The sequence below is a fragment of the Seriola lalandi genome, unplaced genomic scaffold (genome assembly GCF_002814215.2).
Source record: "Seriola lalandi dorsalis isolate HSWRI2012SDOR001 ecotype SW California unplaced genomic scaffold, Sedor1 jcf7180002054949, whole genome shotgun sequence".
Classification (NCBI taxonomy): domain Eukaryota; kingdom Metazoa; phylum Chordata; class Actinopteri; order Carangiformes; family Carangidae; genus Seriola; species Seriola lalandi.
Window position 1 is genome coordinate 2843141 of NW_019525500.1, and position 25066 is coordinate 2868206.

At 41.0% G+C, this 25066-nt stretch overlaps 1 protein-coding gene across 3 annotated transcripts in view; it reads right to left on the reverse strand.

Moving 5' to 3' along the window:
• rfx2 (regulatory factor X, 2 (influences HLA class II expression)) overlaps positions 1–25066 on the reverse strand; it is a 29353-nt gene that overhangs the window by 2609 nt on the left and 1678 nt on the right. Inside the window, exons 2-17 of one of the 3 annotated variants that reach the window (XM_023394517.2) lie at positions 13931–14039; positions 13107–13196; positions 11720–11802; positions 10782–11052; positions 9444–9518; positions 8177–8358; positions 7857–7976; positions 7494–7615; positions 6989–7107; positions 3325–3437; positions 2969–3120; positions 2330–2427; positions 1682–1831; positions 1322–1530; positions 1016–1169; positions 866–908 (exon numbers count right to left, since the gene is read on the reverse strand). In XM_023394517.2, coding sequence (XP_023250285.1) covers positions 866–908; positions 1016–1169; positions 1322–1530; positions 1682–1831; positions 2330–2427; positions 2969–3120; positions 3325–3437; positions 6989–7107; positions 7494–7615; positions 7857–7976; positions 8177–8358; positions 9444–9518; positions 10782–11052; positions 11720–11802; positions 13107–13196; positions 13931–14038 — 2089 coding nt within the window. In that variant the 5' untranslated portion in view covers position 14039. The remainder of the gene's footprint in view (positions 1–865; positions 909–1015; positions 1170–1321; positions 1531–1681; positions 1832–2329; positions 2428–2968; positions 3121–3324; positions 3438–6988; positions 7108–7493; positions 7616–7856; positions 7977–8176; positions 8359–9443; positions 9519–10781; positions 11053–11719; positions 11803–13106; positions 13197–13930; positions 14040–25066) is intronic. The other 2 variants (XM_023394519.2, XM_023394518.2) reach the window with 2 other exon arrangements.

Consider the following 25066-nt stretch of genomic DNA (forward strand, 5'->3'; position numbering starts at 1 on the left):
GGTAAGTTCACATCTTTATAACAGATTTTATTTTGTCTATTCAAGTCTGCAGCCCCAACAAATTCAGACTTCACACAGCTCCCTCTGGAGCCACAAAAGCCTTTATACAACTTTTCTTACTCTCTTTATGGGTCTTGGGGACTACTACTGCAAAAGATTTCTTCTCAAGAAATCCACTGAAAACACCAAAACCATCAATGTCTTAGTCTGTCTTTCAACTTTAACTTTGCTACTATCTGTGACTCTCAGCCAAGCCCACTGGTTCCTTCTGAAGACACAAATCTTTACAACTGGGTCTCAAATACACAGGTTCATTTTAGGAACCTGCAGTTTCATTTCCTAACACAGCTGGCTATTGTAGTTTTTACTCAAAAATTAACTCAAACAGGAGCAAAGAGTGAATTTTTTGGGGACTGTAGTGAGTATTTACAGCAGCAGAATGTATGTCGGAACAACTCAGGATAAACTAACATGTCACCCAGTGGAACACTGCGTCTTACTAAAAAAATGGAGCTCTATGGCACTGAGGAATAACATATACTGTGTGAGGCTTTGGATACACAGACAATATTTACTATTACTAAGTAATTAGATGGATTAACCAATGGATGGTTTTGGTCTTTTCATGGTATCTGTTGACAAGAAGAGAAATATATAATAACACCGGCTTCATCTTTTACCCCATCTTGCCTCTCAGGTATGGCATTGCTGTTGAGATGCTTTGTGTAAAATTGTTGTTTTGGCATTTATATTGTGGGAAGAGTTATGTATTAGAAACTTATCATTTAATGTCTTTTTGGAGGCAATTATCTAGGACACAGCTTCACTAATATCAAAGCTAGCACAGTGAATAATAAAGGCTTACCTTTTTCCATGAGTGATGGCATCATAGAGCTCAGGTCACTGAACTGTAATTCAAGAGATGACAGAGCATTAGTCAAGGAAACAATTTTCAATATAATTTTCATAAGTATCAGTACAGTGTTTTTGAGCAGCCAGGTATCTTCTCTTTTACCTCTCCCATGACAGCAATAGGAGTTTCTCCAGTGGCCTGAGCCACACGATGCTCCACCAGGTAAAACATGTACTCATCATACAGAAGACGGATCAGGTGAAAAGAGCCAAAACTGGCTGCACTACGCAGAGTTAGGTCTCTGATCACCATGGAGCTACCGAAAGCAGAGAAAAGGAGAATAGCAGAGAAATTATTTATAAAATCTTGTGTCATACAGCCATGCTGAACTCTAGAGCCCAATGAGCATTGTAAAAACTAGACAAGTGCAGGGAAACTTGCTAACACTGCACTGTATTCCCATGTTACCTGTAGAAAGACCATTTGAGCAGGAACTGGCGAGCAGCTTTGGGGAAACTCGGGCTGCCCTGGTGGGGCTTCAGGACCTGAGAGACCACGTTGTCAAGCCAGGTAGCCCACTGATCCAGAGAGCTCTGCTGCTGCAGGGTGACTTTAAAGTCCTGCTCCAGACGCTGAACTACACTCTCGTCACACTGACACACCCATGACGCCTGCTCCTGTTAAAACACAACCAGCCACACAGTGAGAGACGTAAAACACAAAGCGGACACAAGTCACACAACCTCGTGCAACATGAACACAAACATCTGATATTTGAACATGAAGTTTTGACTTTAGATGAACTCGGAACCTGACACACTAGTTTACCTGGACGTTAGCAAAGTCCACCCGGTTGAGGTCTGAGAGCATCTGGTTGATCTGGGAGGTGTTCTGGAGGACGGCGCGAGCTGCCTGGGCCAGGTGGTTCAGACTGGTGTAACGTCTCAGAGTCTGGGCAAATGCACTGACCACTGCCACCTACACAACGCAGTGGAGCAGAGAATATACAGTAATGTTTTCATGCTTTTAAATATTACTGAAATCAGACTTCCTTCAAATCAGGTCAGATCTTTAAGGCTCCTTGTATTTCTGGACAAAACTTAGTGTCCTATGTGACCAGACTAGATGGAGCAAAAACTCAGAAGTTGCCAATACCACCTCTGAAAAATTTGCCAAAGTTTAGACATTTGATCAGATTAACACATCTAATGTATTTCAATCAGTATTGTATTTTGTAACTTGATAAACACATATTAACTTTGATGCACAGATCAGATCATCAAGTGCACCTAAGCAACCTTATAAAGAAACATACTAAGTCCAATAAAAATTACCTGTTGAGATCACACAAGACTGAAGATATGACTAAATCATTTCATGAAGGACACTAGAGACATACTTTAATGCCATATAATCCATATAAAACATGTGCACACACAATCTAACAGACAAGTGGGTCTGACTTTTTCTTGTTACCTTGGTGCGGATAATCTCTTGAGGAAAGCTGGTCATGGCATTAGTCAGCCAGCCCTCCAGACTCTTGGCAAAGTTACGAATGGCCTGAGTGAGAGTGCCTGAAGAAAGAAAACAGCCTGGATTACAAACTGACTTTACTACATAACCACTATGGATGATGCATCTTAAGTGGAGTTGTGTAAATGCAGCAAAGTCCTGATGAGAAGATTCAAGTGGTCCTGTCATAGAATAAATACCAAAATCCCTTGAATGTAATGCTGGGTGTTGTGTCATTGTGTTGAGGATGCAAAGATACTGAGACACTGAGAATTTGAGTTTGCCATTTTGGTATTACATCATTGGTTTGTATTTCTTTTTTTTTAGCAATGCAGCAAAATGCCAAAAGTTAACTGGTTTTAACTTCTCAAATGTAAATCTTTTATACTTTTCTCAGTCCTTTGTGATAATAAACCAAATATATTTGGGTATTGGACAGTTGGTTGGATAAAAAATAAATACATTGACTTCCAGACCAAACGATTAATCCCCAAAAAAAAAAAATATATATATATATATATATATATATAATGAAAATACTCATTAGTTACAGCCTTGTCCTACACTTAGTCTATATCACAGTCTCTTAGTAGTAGTACTGACTGGGAACAGGGCGCAGGACATCAGGGATGAGGATCTCCACTAGAGCCTGGTAGAGGATGTGATCACAGCTCCTCATCCATACTCTAACCGGTTCGTATTTACACAGAGCCACCAGCTTCTCTCTGGGAATCACACCTTCCAGGTCATCATCACTATACACAGAACAAACAAACATAAAAATTTAAATAAACTCAGCAAAAAGTTGAGGAAAAACTGACTTTAAATGACTTAAAATTCAAGACATTTAAGAATTTATTTAGCTCTGACTACAGACAGTGTAGGTTAATTGTAATCATAGGCAGTAGCTTCCTATTCAACACTGAAGCATTAGGCTCCTCCTGTATGTGTGAGCTGACCTGTTGGGGATGGTGGTATTTCCATCACTAGATGGCAGTGTTGAATACCAAAAGGTCTGCCAGAGTTTCTCAATATAGTGGAACTGGAGGTTCATCACCACGTCCAAAGTGGCCTGCAGGAGAGCGGCAAAGGAGGGAGGAGGGGGAGGGAAGAGAGGAGGGAAAAGAGAGGGAGAAGAGGGGGGGGACAAAACATACAGAGCTGAACCATGGCAACCAGACACACAACAAAGTTTCTACAGGCAGGCAGGCAGCCTCTCACTCACTCCAGGCCCTCCTGGTTAGACAATGAGCCAGCTTAACACAGCTCCCTGCACATTAATCATCAGGAGGATCCTAAAGGCCACGTTTAGGCTTCCTCTGGAGTTTTTTTCTCAAGTTGATTTCACTCTTTTTTTAAATCTTGGTTGCCTTTATAAAGCAGATTAGTCTCGTAGATTAATGCATGCATTTGCCTCATTTTAGTAGTGAGGCGCTGACCTGAACTAACCCATGCGACTTCCTCTTTCCTGTTCATATGTATGAGGCTCTTTGAAAGCAGAGTATACTGCACACAAGTGAACACTGCAAGAACGCAGAGGAAGCAGTGCCTTGCTAGTGTTCTTATGATTAACAGTTTTGGGGCCGTCATGTATTTCTAAAAAGAGATACAGATAAACCCTTAAACTCAACACACATATAAATATCTAAGACACAAAAACCAGCACTGCAGAAGTTGCTGAGGCCATTCATCAGGCCACAGGAAATGTCTGCCTGACTCCACATGACGCAGAGGTCAACCTCTTTGTGTTTTTGGCATCAAACAGTTCAATATATCTCTACATTGAGAATCCACTAAGTATAAGAGTATGATTCACTCCGTGCCCAGAGATTCTCTTCTTTCTGTATCTGGCAGGACATGCACTTGCCGCTGGATCTTATTACACAGCAGTGTAGGCTTCAATCACATGATATGTTTTTGCTTCCTCTCCAGCCGTCGCTATGGCAACCTTGTTTACGGTTGCCCCCAGCAACAGGTCAAACACAGAACTCCAAAACAAAAAGGAGAATTCCCCAGTCCTTCTAAACAAGAGCGTTTTGCCCCCAGTTTTTCACCACACAGGAAAAACAGCATGCCTTAAAAAAAAAGAAAAAAAAAAAAGACTGTGACGGAGAAATAACACGTGTTCACATGCACAATCACAGACAGACGAGTGCCTGCAGCAGAGATTCCCAAATCTTAACCCCTCACTTCTGTTCAAACACATGTCATATACTGCAGTTAACAGTATGATTTATTACCCTCAATGTTTTATTAAACACCTAATCATTTACGCTTAAACTATAATAGACTGTTGTTACTATGACATTAATAAATACTGTCCCGACAGTGGGTACAAATCTCTTAACTGGTTGAAAGAAAGAAAGAAAATATTTTTATGTTTAGGCCAACTTGTTACCTTTATTTGCCCTGTAGCTTAAAGTGCCTTCAATAAAAGTACTGCCTAACATGTTAACAGGTCACTGTTGGCTCCCAAAAAAAAGGAAAAAAAGTGAAATGCATCAATATTAAACACGCAGAAGCAATGAGAGCTGTGAGACTGACAGAAATGTGCTGGCAGACAAAGACAGGAGCCCATGTGCCTGTCCACAGACAAGGCAACACAAAGGCCCATGGGGAGGCCACCACAAAGACACCAAGATGTCCACCCAGCGCGCTGAAAGGTTAATTGGCATGTCTTGAAAGCTGCACAGAGATGAAAAGACGGCTGGAACAAAGGGAGCGTGGTGAGGCTGGACAAGGGGAGGGCAGGGATAATATGATAAAGCCAGAGCTTCACTGCTTTAATCACAGCCTCTCTCCTGCCTGTAAAGCCCCCAAATTTTTATGTTCAATATAATTTCCAAAAGAGGGGAGGGACATGTCATTACGCAATACACCATTTCTCCTTAGCTCGTCTTTCATACATTTTCCTGATGCATTTCTTTTAAGATTTTTTCTGTCAACCTTTGACTGCTGTAGTTTGGTTTCATTGTGCCTCCTGCTTCAGCATGTCATCTGCCCTTATTAAAGCGATTCACCCATCTTAAGGCTGGCGTTATTCTATATTTTTCTTATTATCAAGAAATTCTCCAAAAACAGCAATGTGTTAGTCACATGCTGTGTGTTTTTGTCACTCAACACTTTTTGAGCAACAGACTACTTTGGTTTTCTTTAACCTGTCTGTGGCACAAGGCCCTTGTGGCCCCAAGCCCCTACTCAATGTAAAAAAAGTCTCAAAAATATGTATGTTTGACTTTTAAAAAAGAGAAATTTCTCTAAAATTCTCTAAAACAGCGGGGCACTCTATGGGCAAAAGTTTCTCAAGCAAGAGTAAATGAAGCATTTCTTTGGGACTATTTTCGGCAACAGATTAATATACACTTGATGCCCTAGTGCGTATTTATGGTAGCGGGACGCTGTATGTGGTATTGACTCAAAATAAACTACAGTGCCAGTGATCATGGTAACGAAGACACATGTCCACCAGTGCAACATAGTCGCTCACTGAATGTGCTTTTTTAATAGTTTTTGGACAAAAATGGGACAGAGGAATAACTTTTATCAGACTTTGGATACATAGAAGATAATATTCGTAGTATGAATACATTGTTGGCTAAGGTCTTTTAATGGGATTTGATGATAATAACAGTAATATAGAATAGCAACAGACTGTTTAGACCAATAAGCAATTCTATATAGGAAACATATCCATCAGCAGGTCAACAGTTCAATATGAGATAATTAAGTGTAAATGTAAAAGCAGGATGCATTATCAGAGGCATTACAATTTAATTAGTGCCTAAATTTCATTGTTATGGTGTCCTTATTTCAACCCTGTTTATGACTTACTTAAGTCACAAACAGTTTTAATGCATATTTTTATATAACACTTTATTTGAGACAGGCGGTATGTAAAACTGCATTTTTCCTTTGTTTTCCATAAAACAAACTCAAAAGTTGCCAATAAGGCACATGTTTAATGTGAGAAAGATTTATAGCATCAGATGAGTTTGAATACTTGACCACTTACAGGTCTTGGCTGGAACTGTAATGCTGTTCCAATAAATATTCACATACCAATGTCACTTCATCTGGAACTATATTCACAGAACCGTAGCAGACAGTGACATATGGTGAATGTAAAGAAAATGACAAATAAATATTCCAAATGAATTGTACTGAATTGAACTGTCAAAATGTATTTCTCTGGTGAAAGATGGATGATATGTTCATCCACTGCATAACCATCTGTCTGTCTGTTATGGATGTTTGCATGTTTAGAAGAGGCAACATGTTTTGGTTAATATACCAGGGCTAATTGACCTAAAGTGGGGAAATGATACTATACAAATTTTACATGGTATAACATTACAGTGTTGTTCACTTCTTGCATTTCTCCTCACCAGTCACCAGTGGGGTTCCTGCATCAGATATATGTAACCATGTTTTAATTGTCTAGACCTTTAACTGCGAGAGGGTGCAGAGGACCAACAGCCAGGAGACATGATGAGCTCTGCTGCAGGTCTGACTGTGAGGAACTACAAAAGTGCAAACCACAGCTCCAAATTTCTACATCGGTTTAAACCTTCCTAAGGCAGTGGAACTTGTATTAACATAGAGTAGTGCTGTGATATGACCCACCTCACAGTGGTCTCTGTAGAGCGTCTGCAGCTTCTTGATATCATTCATGTTGATGCGCTCAGGCAGAGGCTGAGTGCCCAAGTCAGGAGAGGGAAATGGAGGCAAGGTGTGGGACGTATCTGCATAAAGCAAAAATGTAGACAGATGTCACTCATTTCACACGCACACACACAAGCAGGCTCATGGACTTTGGAACCACATGATAACTGTATAGGATTATACAGATTATATTCATTATTATATTGGTATGTAAACACAGAAACACATATCCTATTATTGTCCCATCAAACAATCCCATCTGACATTTATTATGTACATGTATGCTTGCCCTGTATGAAGCCAACAACCAGTGGTAGCTGTGCAAAACACGCTTCTGGTCTGTGATTAGATTGGTGAAAAACATCCACAGTATGAAAATCAGAACATATAAGTGATAAATATTAAAAACAGTTGAATAATCCTGGATACATAGCTGAGGTGGCAGCCAACCAGATCCCTTCCTTACCTATGTACTGCTGGTGGTGTTGGCTCTGAGCAGCCACCGACTGCTCTGGAGTGCTGTTACAGTGCTGAGAGCTCCCACACAGGCTGTCAGACATACCATCTACCTTCTGTAGAGGTTTAAACCTACACAAAGAGGAGATGGCAGGACATGTGCGCATGTTAGCTGAGTTTTGAAGGGTGAGGAGCAACATAAGCAACCATAAAAGAAAAGGGCAAGGGAAAGAGTGAAAGAGCTTGTAGGGGAAATAGGGGAGGAGATGGAGGACAAGACAAAAGTAGTAGAGGATTGGAGATGAAAGTAAGGCATACCAACAAAATGGCACAGGATGAAGACAAAAGGAACATTGCATAAGTTATTGCTGACCTCTGTTTCTGGTGGACAGGCTGCTGCCTCATGGCCATGTACTGGGTGTCCTCCTGCAGCCGGTTGAGCGGTGAGTCTGGCTTCACCCGGATGCCATAGTAATGATACTTAGAGTTGCCTCTGGTAGATTGAGTGAGAGAAAAACCAGAAACCAGTGAGGAGGAGAAGAGTTGCCATCAGTGTAATCACTATCATTATCCTCTTCCATCAGCAAGTCTCCAATGCCTATAAGCATCATCATACTCGTCACATCTATAATGGTAACACGATTACTGTTATCAGCATCTTCAGCATTGGCAACAACCTCTTCCTGTTTGTACCTGGTGCCGAGGCGCCGGGTCCTCAGGCCCATGAAGACTGAGCGGATGAGTTTGCCGAAGGAGGCTGCGTTGACCGGATCCAGTTTCTGTTCCTGACAGTGCCGCAAGTAATGGTTATACAGGGAGCACCGGGGCAGGCTCACTCCCTCCGCTGTCTCATAGTTGTCCAGCAGCCACTGCAGCTAAAAATACACAGAAGAAGACAAAATCAGTGAACCCAACGGGCAAACTCTGCTCTGTGATAGTCACCTGGCCATCAATGGAGAGGAGCAGTGCATCTTATTATCATATCAAAAGACAGATAACACACACCACACACGCACACATTACATAACCACCTATTTTAAACACCTGAGAGACTATTGTCCTCCCGCTTTAAGCCTTTATATGCCTGACTGAAGCAGTAAGTGACTACAGCACAAGGGATGGCTGATACTGAGGAAGACACAATCATAGCTGTGTCTGTAACAGACACAGTGCTCAAATAACCAATTTACAAACCAGATTTAAAGCAAATGCTTCAAACACTATTCGTACAAATGATGTAGAGATTGTGAGGTGGCAGCTGAGGTTAAGAGCTGGAAGGTAGGGAGGCATCTACACCACAACTTTACCCATGTGAGTGAAAGTAAGGATTGAAACACTATAAGAATCTCAGTTAAACGTCATCAAAATTGAGCGACAGCCTCCCCAAAAGAGAAGTGAGGCCACATTCTCACAGACATTTGCACATAAAAACCCTTAAAAGCCATCTGAGAAGTTGCTGCCTTGGCTAATCATATAAGCGCGGAAGCTAGCCCGCTCCTCCAAACTCCTTCAACTGGACTCCCCAGATCATGTTCCAATATCTTACCCAGTACACGAAACAACACGCCCCCACTAACACAGCCTTGTCTTGTTTTAACATGGGGCAAATGTCTGTCTGAATGTGGCCCTTACACTGAAAAATGCATGTCTTGGTTTATTTAAGTGTGAAAATAACACAAAATCAATCAACTTAAGTCCATGCAGAGTATTGACACACACATACAAAAGACACATTCTTGAGGAAAAGGTGATAGCAAATGCGGTTTCAGATCAAGAACGAAAACTAATGGAGATAATTATGCGTGTCAGTGGGACAGTGCAGAGAATGTAAAGCTAGCAGTAGGTAGTGTGTTCAACTGAGAAGAACAGAAAAAGAACACACTGCCTACAGGTTCAGCCACGAATTTCTTTTTTCATTTTCTCTCAATTCCTTTTCAAAGAAAGTTCCTGGTTGACTTACATGGCTGTTGAGCAGGCTGCTTTTGTGACTTGCAATTCCTTCAGACTTTTGGAGGTTTTCAATCGCCATTTCAAGCTAAAGAAAGAAGAAGCATGCAAAAAAATAAAAAAAATAGAGTGGACACAGAAGGGAGAAGAGGCAAAAGGGTGAGAGAGACAGAAAAGGAGAAGGGCACAGAAATAAGCAGGGTATATGAAAAAAAAAAAAACAGATAAAAGGAAATAAGACTGTTAGCGAGCAGCCAGATCTCTGCATTTCCATTAAAAATCAGTCAGTGTTGCAGCCAAATCCATTATTGGCTGACAAAAGCATGCAAATCAAGGGACTCATGGGGTTAAGCTGCTCAGTGAAGGCTTGCAGTCAGACACTCTAAAGTATGCAAATAGGAACCACAAACAGGGGCACAGGTCACGTCAAGCTCAGGGACAATAGGTCAACAATGCTTACTATGCCCCCCCCCCCCAGTTTATCAACATTTTAACTTGGGAGTAATATTTGAAAAACTAAAAGTCAGATAGAGTAAGTTGTAACTACAACTGAAACAGTGTCATGGTAAAATATACACTGACATATTATTCTGTCTTTGGACAACAAAAATTAATGGAGTCCAATTGGCAGGCAAAGTAAATGACAAAACCAGGGACATTCTGTTGAGCTGTAGAAGAAAATCAAGTCAAAAAAGAAAAGATATGTGGTATTTCAGCCAAACTGGAGACACAGAAGAAAAGGAAAAAGAAACAGGCAGTGTTCCAAGCCTTAAGAAGGCTCCCGAGGGCTCTTGGCCAAATGGTAATGAGCCCCAGGGGTTGCTTTGTTTTGCGGGGCGCTCAAGTGCCTGTGAAAACCTCTGAAACAAGGCAGTGCTGAATTATTTAAGCCAATGTCCCGATTCTACAGGCTCTCTGCCCTGTACTGCTCTGCTCTGCTCTCTGTGTGTTACTGCAGAACCAGGAGGCCCCAACTCAGGTTGCTGTAAACCCGGTGTGTCTCTTCCTGCCTTTCAGGCTTGTCCTGGGATCCTGCCCAGTCTGGACAAAGGCTCAGGTAGCAGTGGTGACAGTTACCACCAGTGTGCATCTCACAGCACTATATGGTAGTGCGGATCTCAAGGTAAGCCATGTTGTACTAACAGTTAGTAGTGACAACTTATTTATGCACTTAAAATAGCAAAAACTATAATTTAGACACATAGCAGTTGATAAAAGACAAACAATGTCTCAAGTGTATATAGTCAGTCACTCTGTCTTTGGTGTGTGTTTTTGCTTACTCATTAATCCTTTTCTATTGGAGAAAGGTGCTTCAGAGTACCACTGGAACATTGGTATGAGTGTTGCTCACCATAGCTGAGGAGGAGCGTGATGAGTGTGATATGTGGTTGCGGCTTCCCTCCATGCTTCCTCCATGGATCAGGTAGGTGCTGCCGCTGGAGATGATATGGCTGCTGCCCACATCCATGGCAATGCCCACCATGCCATGAGGGGGTACCCCACCACTGGCAGAGGAGACCACTGTGGTGACATGAGCTCCACCGGCCTGCGAGTCAAAGTAGGTTCCCCCACTGCTCTGCCCGTACAACTGAGCCTCAGGGTTGTAGGAGTAAGCCGCTCGGCTGGGGAGCGATCATTGTAATTAACATGCAGTGATGTCAAACCTTGATGATGCTAAACAAAGTACATTTCATGACCAGTGATGAATTTTAAGAGGTATGTGCTATCTGAGAAATCTGATACAAAACATCTTGTTTACATACACAGTAATATAACTGATGTCATCAAAATATTTGGGGGACAACTGTGGGGAAACAAAATCATACCTTTAATGGTGTTTTGATTAGAGCTATTTTAAAAGGAGTTGGACGTCACAGTTAAAATGATGAGAAAAAGGGGTCTGGAAAGTCTTATTTGTCATTATGCTTTTCACACAGCACCCATTCATAGATAATTTAGGATGACTCTGCATTGAGAGTGGAGCTAAATATTATGCAGAGTGCCATGTCTATGTAAATTGAAAAGAAAAAATGTTTTACAACACTTTAGTGCTTAAATTAACACAGTGGCCATTTAAAGCTATGGTTACTTTGTGAACAAAAATGACATGAATCACTGTCTCAAATAATAAAGCTATCATATGTTTACAAAATCTAACAAATATTAAAAATGATTTTTTTGTTTAAAATTTGTGACTAAAATTTATTCATCACAATTTTTTTTTTCCTGGGTTACACTTTTCATGCATCATATTCCTTTGCTGTATTTTTGAGATGTAACATTGCTTACATAGTTCCATTGGTGTAAACAGCCTCTCCACTTTCTCCTACATATTGAACCTGGGATGGGTAGACATGTTGCACCTGCTGTACCTACAGAGAGACAACAGGAGAATGAAAGCAGGGCTCACATGTAATAGATCTTAGAATGAAGAAAAATCTTATTTATGAGTCTTTATTTGTTAACACAGTGCGAAGACATTGAATGCCACTGAGATTGTAATTGACTAATTATACAAATAATGCACACACACATATATATATGTGGGTGTAGGTATGTGCACACCCATATGTGTTTATATGCTATGCAGTGAAAAAAAATCCATCCACCCCTTGGTTTGTTCACAATAATTTGCCAAAAGCAAAAGCCTCAACAATATCACCTGACATTTAAAAGCACTGATTATTGTATTTAGACCTACCAAGGCATTTGGTGTGGAGTTTCTGTATTATTTTAAAATAGAGTTGATTAAAATGTACAGTAATTTAAAACAAAGTTGCACTGAATTGATTTTAACTTGAATTGAGACTTAAGTGGTTTAATTAAAAACAAGCTTGAGCTGACAAACATCACAACTGGTAATGAAAGATATAGTGAAGGAAAAAATTATGAAAAGCAGGTAATGAACTGTCCATCTGCTTTTGGCTGATCTTGTGGCATGCAGCAACACCAGCTAATAGCAGATAATCAGGTCAGATCCTATTTTTCACCATTAGACACTAGACATCACACAGATTTTGTGTTGGGATTTGGTTCAAGCCCCCAGTAAGATCACCAGGCTTTGCAGCAAGGTCCCATTATACCCTGAGACTCAGAGTAGACTTTCTACCATACACATCATCACAAAAGATACTATTTTATGTTATTCAAGTATGCAAGCAGTAGGCCAGGCTCAGCCAGAGAAAGACAACAGAAGAGGAGCACAGGAAGCAGGAGAAACATTTGACATCTGGATGAGCAGCTTTCGATGGAATGGATACGCTGCCACGTTTGGGATCTTTATCCAGTGTCTCACACAAACATGGTTTGGGTACTGTTTAACTTGTTTACTATTTAATATGTCACTAAAGGCCAAACCAACAACTCCTTCAGAACAGACTGACTGATTTAATTTAACGTAAATTCTGACCCAACGAGAATGAACATGAAGAGATCAAATATTTGGAAGTGAAACAAATAAACTCTGGTGAAACAGGCTGTAAGCTAGTTTTTCCAACCATTGGTTTCTGTTGAATTCACATGAATCATCCTGTTATTTTTTGTAAAAGAAACCACTGTATAGGTCTCCGGCTCAGTCACAAAAGTCAAAAGAATTTAAATTTTAAAAATTGGAAAAAATTCAAGGGGTGCACAGATATTTTCACAGCACTGTATATGTATGTACAGTACTGTGTACCTGCTGAGGGACCTGTTGAACCCTGGGTACTGAAAGCTGCTGTACTTGTCCTCCCTTCTGAGCTGAGCCTGTGGCTTGAACCAGCACCCTCTGTGTGGATACAAGACATAACTCAATTACATAGGTATGTACGTAGAATAACACACATCACATGAACACATAAACATATGACAGTAAACACAACATCGGCAAACATATCAACAAATCAAGGCCCTCAAGACTTCTTTTAGCAAGTGCTGAGAGATTTGTGCTCATTAAGACATAAATGAAAGCTCATACTTCTTCCTACAAGTCTAACATACTCAGTGCCAGACTGGCACACTGTTATTGAGCAATGAACAACAGAAATTCAGACTGTGCTCTATATGGTTTATTAACAATTCTATCTTTTTTTTCCTTTAGCCTCAAACAGTCCAATAAAGTAAAGACAGTGAGAAGGCATGGCTAAACCATTTCCTGCTAATATGGTAATGGATACAGGAGGTAACTGTTGGCAAATTAGCAGCTTTAGTTGCTGGAAAGTTACAAATTGGAACCACTATTTTAAAAAACATTTTCATTTAACGCAGGTGGCGACTGGAACATTAGACCATATGTGCATCCTGGAGTGATTCTCAAGATATTGTACTGTTTTCTCTTTTCAGGCACCAATATAGCAAGCACTAATGTAGCAAGCAGGTCCTGGTTTGGTTTACAAAATAACTATTCTTTTATACTTAACATTTGGAAAGAAATGGGATGAAACAATTAAGTCATTATAGCCCTCCCTTCACAGCCATTTGTCCTTTCATTACAGTAGCAGCAGGGTAGAGGTAGTGTCCTACCTGCTGGGATGCTGGAACCGGCTGTACGACAGGGGCCTGTGCTGATGATGACGTCCTCAGCGTTGCCACGCTGGTTGTGGTGTCTGACCCTCCCTCGGAGCTCTGCATGCTAGGTTGCAGGGGATACATGAAGGTGGACAAAAGACAAAAGACATGAGTAAGAGGTAATTCTAAAACAGAATGAAGAATTGTGGGTTACTTCTGTAACTTTGAGTAGCATGAGTGAGACGTCTCACTACGGGTTTCACCTCCATTTGTATTTACAGAAGCACTTTTTAAGGTTCTGTAAATGATCGTCACTGCCACTAGATGGTGCACTAGATCACCGGCATCTTAAACCAAAACAAACACTTCGTTAACCACACCTCCGGCCTCCGTTTGGCCACAACCCCCTGAAAACGTGGTTACATCAGTGGAGGAAATTCTGGAATGTGGCTCTGACCTTAACGCTGTCGCTTTCACCTGAATGCTACTTATTACACTGTGCCATCTCATGTGTGGGCGGTCCCTGTGTGTTTGTAAACATGACCAACAGTTTAACAGGAGGGACTGACATACACTCACATGCACACTCACATGCACTAACATGCGTGCGCGACCAGACCGGCTACAGAGAAACTCAGATCACAACACACACTGGGGGGGTGTGACTTAGTTCTTTGCTCAGGATGCCATGACTACACTATATTTTTACATACAAAATAGTTGTTTGCTGCTATATGTTGTTTAAAATCTCCAACACAAGTTGTTCCATTGTCTTTTTTTAATTATAACTCATATATATATATATATATATATATATATATATATATATATAAAACACACCCCTCATGCCTACTCTGGTGATTGGTTGCGAGCAGCCACCTGACGTGACGTGTCTGGATTGACAACAAGTGGTGCAGCTGAGCTGGGTTCCACCAGGGCCCCGTTATCGGTGAGAACTGGGTCCCTAGAGAGGCTGGCGTGCCGAGCCAGTGGTTGACAGAGGTTATTCGGCATGAACCAGGCACAGTGAGTGTACAAGCCAGGGTTTTTGATGCTGGCCTGGGTTTGGTCCAGCCCATGGCACACTGGGCAGATCTGGTGTGTGTCTTTGCTCGAGGATTTTTTTCCACAGGTACACAGACGAGCTCCAGAATCACCTTTTTCTACGAAGTGAGGTAGATGCACCTGAATTAATTTAGCTGATAACAAAAAAGGAATAATCTAGAGTGATAATTCCTGTTAGCTAGCTCTCACAGAGTGTGAGCAGCAAGATGGCTGCGACTCCTTAACTTGCTAGGAATAGCCAAAATGAATATGCTAGCAAGCTAGCTTGTAGAAGCCAAAAAAAAGCTCAGCTGTTTGGAGACAGGCCAGAATTGGAAGAAAAATACTTATGGCGAAGGCAATCAGATCAGTATTACTAGCTACTAGCCCCAGAGGTGACAGATGTGTCCACTGCGGTCTGAGACCAGTTAAGGTAGTTAACTTCAGATGATTCAGATGAGGCAAGCTTGGCTTCAGAAGCAACAAAAAGTGATTTAGTGACGCAACGTCAGTCCTATGAAAAGACGTGTGGCCCTGACGCGGATGTCACGAGTCATGACTGCCTGCCATGAGTCATATGCCATAATGAAACATCGAAATGAGTGCTACAAAAGACAAATGCTCTAACAGGTAATAATGAAGACTAAAAGAAGGGAACTTAAAGTCTATATTCATGTACCGCCATGCTAAATAAATACTCTTTTACCCCACCCCTTCTGTCTTGATGCCACCAGAGCATTCATTGGGCCCCAGGGGGTTGCCGGCATTGCCAAGTCAAGCTGAGTCACTAAAGCTTTCAGATTCCCAGAGGCTGCCCACCTTTGGCCTTAATCAATGGAGGAATAAGGAGCCCAACTGTATTACAAAGACTCTTCTTAGTCCTGCTGACAGACCAGACCCAGTTGGAAAAGTTACAGTACAGGAGTTCAAGTTACCAACAGGACTGAAGTGCTTCCTGAGGACCAAACCCACTGCTGCCATTCGCCTTTCCACTGGGTGACAATGTGCACAGCATAGCAAAGGGGAGCTAAAAATGGAGTGACACAAAAGCTCTTAAAAAAAAAAAAAAAAAAAAAAAAAAGGACAGAGGGAGAAAGAGCGGGAGTAAGGCAGGGACAAGAGAAGAATAGAGCAAGGGGGAGTAAGCAGATAAAAAACAACTTCCCCACTCTCTCCAAAAAAGAAAAAATGAAGGGAGAAAAGGATGAAAATGGCAGTGGGGCTCCAGCCCTGCCAGGGTCCTGATGATATCCAGCGTTTGTTTCTGACGAGAGCCGTTCTCTGAGGGCTCCAATAATCCAGCTGATATGAGGAAATTCCTCAATGCTTTGTAAACGTTTGTCGGTTGCTATGGTGAGGAATCCATGACGACCACCCCCAACTCAACCCTCGTCTTCCCCTCCCTGTACACTCTTCTACCCTCCCCCCCCCCCCCCCCCCCCCCCATAAAGCTCTTGCACAGGAACTTTCGAGTGCGACCGCAAAGAGGAGAGGGGGGAGGAGGATTAGAATAAGGGAAAGGGAGACACAGCACAGCTTGGGGGGGGTTGAATTGATGAGCAGTCTCTGGTTTGAGGCAGAAACCCAGGAGCAGCAGGAAAAGTCAGTCAGCAGAAGGGAGAGGTGTTCACCAGGAGCATTACAGTGAAGGGCTGCAAGACACAACCTGCTCGAGACATTCTGTGATTAGTCATAACACACAACATGCACTACAATGTTATTTTAATTTACTGGAAGAGGCCTGACGAACACCACTTAGGGCAGCAGTAATCTGCAGGCTGAACTATTAGATACAAGCAACAGGTGCAGCCACACGTGTTTGGCTTTCTCAAGTCTAACCTAAACTAGGGCTGCACGATTAAAGCAATTAAACGTGTGAGTTTTAAATCTCATTCTTACATTAAGAGCGTAGCGTAGTGGTTTAAGCAGGCGCCCCATGTGTAGAGGCTACAGTCCTCGCTGCAGTCCGTCCCGGTTCGAATCCCGCATCGGACGGCCTTTCACTGCATGTCATTCCCCCTCTCTCTGCCTCCCCGTTTCCTGTCACTCTCCACTGTGCTGTCCATTAAAGGCATAAAAGCCCAAAAAAAATATATACTTTAAAAAAAAAAAAAAAAAATTCTTTCAAGTACTCCTTCTCCTTTGTTCGATAAATGAGAAGTCTGTCTTCTAACATGCAACAAATTAAACTCAGGCAAAAGGGGCAGTAACGAAAACAAATCTAACGTGACCCAAAGAAGAAAAGAAAAAAGCTTTAGAGGGAAAAAAACAAGGGCAAAATGAGTCAGAATCAAGGAAAGCTTGCTGGTGATGGAGAGGAAGGGGAAATAAATTTAACCAAACCACAGTTCCAACAAAAATGTTGTGCTCACATCAAACTAGAAGTCACATCCTCTTTTATGGAACATTTTCAGAGTTAAATACTATGATGATACAGGATAACACCACTAATTTATACAACCACCTAAAATGTTGCCACTAAATCCAACATGATGAAGGTATCACAGACACTACCACAAAATCCCTACCATCTATAACTACAACGTTCCCACGGGCAAAAGGAGATGGCAGGACACATGTTTTATTTTAAAAAAGATTCGGATTCCCTAAGGATCTTGACACAAAATCATAATATCAACTCTGGACTCCATGTTGACTCTCAAGGGGAACAAGGTCTGGCACTTTCATTCTTCATTTCTGAATTAAATGTTAATTATAGCATTAGTACAAAATACAAAATACAAGGAAATACAAACATGGCTTTTATAAAACATAATAGTAAACTTTTGATTTGTAACCTATCTGAAAGCAGCAATGGAATCAAATAAATTAAACCTTGAACAGACTGACCTTGACAAGATATACTACTTGATTTTTTCATGTCCAACAACACACAAATTTAAAAAAAGAAATTGACAATGACTTTCAACTGTGTTAAGTTTCAGACATCAATTTGGCACCCAATAGTGCCCCTATTGGGTGCTATAACAAAATCAGAGTGTACCTTTGAAAAAGAAAAACATCAGATTTGGGTGTGCCACCACTGGCATTTTCCAAGTGTGGGGATTTTACCACAGACAGAAACTGCTCTGCCTACATGACTAAGAGACTGAGTGGAGGAGGACTATGTTGAAATTCCTGACATGTGTCAATCTTCAAACATACATGGTGCTATAAGGAATTACTCCCTAAGCAGTGTGACAGTATTTGTTCAGAGCCCAATTAGCACTTAGATGTGAAGGCTCTCATATTCCATTTCAATTTTTCTTCACACCTCCTTCTTGTATGTCATTTAAGTACCAAAAGTCGATTATCAGATTGATGCTAACAAGGACTGAACATTTTAAAAGCTGCTGCAATGCTCAAGCAGCCTTCTAAAGTAAGGAATTTGTTTATGGAGTGTCAGTGAAGTTATAAATATACTTGTAACAATCCCATCATTTATCTTTAGACTTGTCATTTTCACCATATGAAGTGAAGGCCTGAGGGCTTCTTTATGCCATTCAGAGGCATGGCAATATGGTAAGGGATCAGGAAACATAGCACTGACCTTCATGTTTTCATCCATTAAAACTCAATTAATGCACTGGTTTTAATAGATATGGTGAAGAGTGCTAAAATCATTGCGTTGGAGGTGGGGAAAGAGGATAGAGTACAGACCAAGAAGAGTCTTTCTGCTTAGTGTTCAGGGAAGGTTAAAAGCCACACAAATTCCCCTCCAGCAGCTCTGAAAGGCACAAAGGTAGAACACAGCAGGAGATATAGCACACTGCTGCAAAAACCACTACTCTGGATGGGCTGCTGTTTAAGGCCAAACCTTTCTGACTCCAACCCAGAGACAACTTCACATGTCAGTTTTCATGTCAGGTCTGTGAGCCTGGTTTCATTCAGGCAAATCTCAGATGAGCACTTAACAACATTACAACAACAGCCCCTCCTTTCAAGAGTTACCTGAGTTTTAGCATTTATACAGAAACAAGACAAGCCACTTTTAAAAAAAAAAAAAAAAAAAAAAAACCTTACAAACTGTCATTAATGCTATATGCATTAATGTTAATAGTGCAGACAAAATATAAACATCTGTCACTGACAGATCTAACTTAAACAAGGCTCAATCAGAGAAAAACACATACAGATGTTCAATTAAAAGCAGGAGCCCACAGTCTTGGCTCGTGTTTGCACTGGCCCACATTGTTTGCAGAGCAACAACGGTTGCTAGTGGCAACACCGTCCACTCCCGTTTCCAGGAGCCTGTTGCTATGCAACCAACAGAATACTTCCCAAACCAAACAATGCCATCCCCCCACCTGATCCCTCTATCTCACGCTAAGTAGAAACTTACAACAATAAATACTATGTAAGCTATTAATTTCAGACACGGGGGGACATGGAGGCAGAGTTGTTCCTGTGCTGCAGTTATACAAAAATGTACAGACTTTACACTGGTTATAACTTGAAAGGACAGGATGAAGTGCTGTTTTTTTAACTACTTGGTGGTCAAAAGAAGGACGAATGTTTAAGTCATCAGGGAGACAACAGTCTATTCTTCAAGTCTGCTTTACACTCATGCCACCCAAACCAACACTCCCAAAAGCAAGTCAAGTCTTTCCAAAGTTCCCTGGGCAGAGAAGACAGTAAAACAGCTTGAGAAGAGAAATACTCTTTCCAACTCACTGGAAGATAAAACAAAATAAAGTAGACACAGACACTTGTTGCTTTTAAAGAGACATCTATGGAGGACATTTGTTCCACATTATGCAGAATTCCTCTTTGACACCTTTCATATATCTACCAAGGAAAAGCAACAGGTCTCTGACAAAGCTTTAAAATGTGTAATTTGAGAATTTATTTAGTCAGTTGTATCTTTAATTACAAAAAAAAAAATCATGGCCTTTTGGGGGTTTGAAAAAACATTTAGACTTGCCCTTCTTTGATTTCATTAAAAGAACCTCTAAGATCATAGAGGCACATGCACTCTAACAAAGAGTGAATTAAGATATGATAAGAGATTTCCACAACAGAGGCTGTTCTTCAAGCCTGTCTCATTAATTCATGGCTAATCCAATCAAAGCAGCTCTTGGGGTCTGCAGATGGCAGAGTTTGAGGGGGAGAGAAAGAGAGAGAGACAGAGAGACAGAGAGAGAGAGAGAGAGAGAGAGAGAGAGAGGGCAGAAATAGGAGGCACCGACCACTGTCTCTGATCCAAGCACCCCCCCTCCCTTCTCCAGCTCACCTCCCCACCTCTGGTCATCAGCACAACCTGTCCACTCCGTCACCATGTGCACCGCAGGCCTGACAGCCACAGAGAGAAAGATCAAACCGTTGCCATGGAAATTGTGTGTTCGCCCATGCTTTACACTCACAACTTCCTCCCCCAACGCCTTACCTCTTCTAACCCTTTCCAGATTTCCACTAACCCCCACCTCCATCCATCCCCTGGCCTCATCCTTAACATTTAACTTCTCGAGAAGAAGAATCAGGATTTGAAACTGCATACGTTGAGAAGTTTAACTGGAAAACACAAATAAGACAAGCATTGAAGTGGGGGAGGTGGCACAACTGGGAAGGTAATCAGACTGTACTCAAACATGTGAGTGTCTCTCCTTCATTAGTACTTAACTAATGTGTTTCAAAGCAAGTGATGGTGATACTGACACAAAGGAAGGACCGTCACTCAAGTCACCTGCCTACTTAAGGACATAACTTACTCTGAAAACCAGGAATTCATAGAACACACAGCCCTACCAGATCCTCTATTTTTTAATTTCAATTTTAGAAAATAATAAGTTAATTTATATAGCACTTATCAAAATCAGCGTTTACAAAGTACTTTACAAATAGCAGACGAAGTGAAAAAATTACATAGTAGGAACAAAGGACAAAGGTCAAAATAACTGTACATAAATGTACACATTTGAACACGTCAGAATAAACTATACACTGACTATAAGAAAAGCCTTGTGATACAAATCATTTTAAGAGCAACTTCAAAGATAATACTGATTCTACAAGTCTATGGTTCTCAGACGGATACTTTCATAATAATAGCTGTGCCCTGAGGTTGTTTTTCATTTAAGTAAAAGCAGTACTGAAAATGTACTTGTGATGTTAAAATGCAATGTAAAATGCAACAACTGACTGACAACTTAGAGTGGTTAAGTACATTCTCTTTATGATTCAGTCTCGCCCAGACTTGCATCCTATTCTGTGAAAGTATATCTACACTCACTCCACATGAAGAACACTCATACTAACGTTATTTAGTTCGTTTTTTTTTAGTTTTACTTTTTCCCACAACAGGTGTGTTTTCTAACCTGTGGACTTGAGAGTTTGATTTCCCAAGGAAGCACATTCTGCAAAGATGACCTCAGATCCTGGAAGTGAGCTGCCTTGATTGTGACTGATAAACCTAAGATAAGTGTCCTGTTGCACTAGAGGAGTCTACCTTCTTGGTAGGCGTTCACTCCACACAGATATGACACTGAGAATCATTATATTGTGTGTACAATATGCTTTCATAGGAACTGCTTGACATAAACAATGAGTCATCAGTTAATGCTTTAAATTTGAGACAGATCCAAGTATCTGTTGTTCATGTGGTGAATACTGCACCATGCTGAAAACTTGCCACCAGACTCTGATTTAAGTATTTAATGCCTTTCACACACAAGCCTGTGCAAGACAAAGAACATTAAACATAGATTCAATCTGCATTTGACAGAACATTCTGCAATATCAGAATACTCCAAACTGAATATTCCCCAATTATGGACACGGGTAAATACTGGGTCGCTGACATCCACACAAATTTGAAGTATGCAACTGTGTTTATTTTTTTGTAATGATATTGGAGACTCCAGTTGCCACATATCAGTGTCATTAAATTATTTAAATAGCATGCATCAAGACACAAACTAAGGCATCATTTTTGTCAAACTAGCATGGAACCTAAATCCACTGCTTTTCATACAGAAACTGAGCACTGTCAGATCCAAGTTGCAGCCAAACTCCATCTTAGTGGCTTACCAGCTGTTACAGCTGTCCACAAATAGAGTGGACTTAATTGGTGTGAGAGTCCACATATTGCCATTGAACCAGTGATTCCTGTATAAGACATTACTAAGACAGGGTCTGGATTTTCAATCATCTTTTCTGTAGCCAGCATCAAGATCCAGTGATATGCTTTTAATATTAAAAAATATGACTTACATAATCTCAGCAACATTCACGCTAATTTAGCACATCATATTCAGTGTCATTTCCAGAAAATTAACCATCAAATTACTTAAGGATCTAACAAGTGTTCCTGCATGAAAATTTGCATCAAGATGGCAATCATATAACATACAGTAAAGGGTGGTAACAGGATAATGTTGACATGACTGCTTATCAGTGGCAACAATTTACTACTAGACCTACCACTCTGGCTGCAATTTGCAATGTTGTTCAGCCAGGCAACACACATGCCTGACTAAAAAATTCTTACATGAAAACAATTAGCATACAATGTTTTTAAACCCCCCTCCCACACACACACACACACACACACACACACACACACACACACACTGAACATGGCTTCTGAAGTGAATGAGTGGGAAGACAGGGTTTTAAAAGATCAAGAATGGGATCTGAGGGCTGCACTGTATGAGGACACCCACCATTTAGCTGAAACAGAGCTGCTTGCACCTGTGACAATGGCATCCTCTGCTATTGTTCCCCACCAAATCACCTCATTAAGGAGCTTCTGAAAAGCAACCAACCTGGAAACACTGTCTGAGTCTACTGCTTTGCAAATCTGTCCAAATCTCCCTTCACTAGTCTTGGTTCTGTTAATTACTTTGTAACAGGTTTACACTGATAGAAGTTCTTCTTTTAAGCCAAATAAACATCTCTTAACAAACTATCCTAGAACTCTACAAAAAAGAAAGGAAAAGTGAGGAAAGGATGGGGGGCTGCTACTATTCCTGTCTGAAAGAGTGAGGGAAGGGGGTCAGTAATTGTAATGCAAATGTCAGTGCCTTGTCTACTGTTTGTGGCAGGAAATTTAATTAGCGGTTGTGTAGCTACGATACAAACAGGTGGAATGCTAAGAATGCTCCTGATGACACACACACAGACAGAAGAGACAGACTGAAAAACATTTCATTTCACTACGAGTTTCAACTTGTTGCCACCGTGCAAGGGCCAATCAGTGGCCACATTTTTTGGTATATGACAAGATTTGTTTCTTTGTATCCTAGCAGCGTAAGCCTACAATGATTTCCAAAATTTTTGTAGCTGGAAGACTTGATGTGAGAGTCACGAGGACACTTAAACTGTTTTCCTTTCAACAGATTCTTATAAAACTGTAACAGCAAACCACTTAAAATGAAAAGCTCTTAACAAATAAATGAATTACGAAGATTATGAAACTGAAACATTTCATGTGTACAAATTACACTATTAATTTCCACTTAACAAGCCCCACAAGGCATTCTCCCCTCAGTTCTTCTGCTTTGCTCTGTGATTTCCTGACATGCCTTTGAGTTATGGGATAAACCATTAAAATTGTTAATATCAATGAAACATGCAAAAAAACATGCACTTCAGTCAGCACAGCAGGAAGTAAATGCAACTCTATATGAATATGATCAACTGCAAACAGCAGGGACAAAAGTGATGGTAGGGACTAGGTCCATGTCTATATCTGTAGCCAGCTATTGGATTGAGAACTTCTCCCCGGGGCAGCAGTCAGCCTCATCAAGATAAGCTAAATGCAGCATGAGCAAACACACATACACGGCCACATCCACAGAGCACACTCATGTATACACACACACACACACACACACTGCCAACACATACACACACAGAACATGTGACCATAAGCTGTGTTGGATCACCCGCTGCCCAAGAGACCACTGCAGCTGTCCTATTGATAGCTGAACTGTACTACACACACGGGCCCAACACTCAAAATGGCACATGGGTAACGGCAGACACTGCTACACACAAGCATCTGAGCAACTCCAGAAATGGCTTAAAAGAAGCTAGAGGAGGGGAGGTTAGGCCTTAGGAAGGGGCATAATATGGTGTAAATCACATGCCACTGTGGCACTCTTTGCTGAAATGGACCTAAGTATGACCTGTGATCACAGGCTTCAGGCCATGCCAATAAAAGGCAGGCTCAGACACAGAGACATGATGATATGGACACATGACAAGTGATCAAAAACAGAGCTGCTAAATTAAAAAATAATAATTTCAACTTCCCTTTCAAACAGACATTCCAACTTATAATTTTCTGCACTTTGCAAACCAGTGAGAAATTTCTAAATAGCTCTTCAAACACCAGCTACTTTCAACTTTGTTTAATTCTCCTTTCTGTGCACCTTCTTTCTGACCTGCCTCTGCAAGCCAATGCTATGCACTCTTACCACAAAGAGGGAGATGAAAATAACCTGATTAAAAACTCTGACTTTTAAAAGAATAACATTTCACCCCCCTGGCCCACTCCATCCCCTTTCTTTCCATGACTTGGGTGTATTTGTATATCAAGTTGCCATGTAAACATAACAGTGTCACGCTCAGATTGGGGGGGTGGGGTTGGTGGGGGTTACACACAGAGTTTCAGTGCAGTCGTCTCTTTATTTTCTTTGTAGCTGCAGAGAGCTGTCTGACCAATCCAACTTCAGTTTCTCTGTCTGACACTTACTTCAAAATAAGTCAAATCCTTTATTAATGCACATCCAATTCTCCCTTCAAATATTCTGGCCAACAGGGAGTAAAATCACTGGTGCAGGTAAGCTTCATGAACATTACATTTTAACGCATTACTCGGCCAAGATATTATTTTATGATTAATATAACCACATTCAGACCTATCTTTTGATTCCTTTTCACCCAAAAGGAAACTGCATCAATAATACATCACCTTAAATTAATCATTCAGCGTTCTTCCTTACTAAGATAAATACTAGATGTAAATACATATTTGAAAGTTTATAGCTCAATTCATTAGTAGCAAGCAGAAAACACATAATTAGAGAATTTTTCATGGTGCAAGGATTCTTCCTGATGCTGCAAAAGCAAACATTACAAATGACCGAGCACCTGACAGCTGTC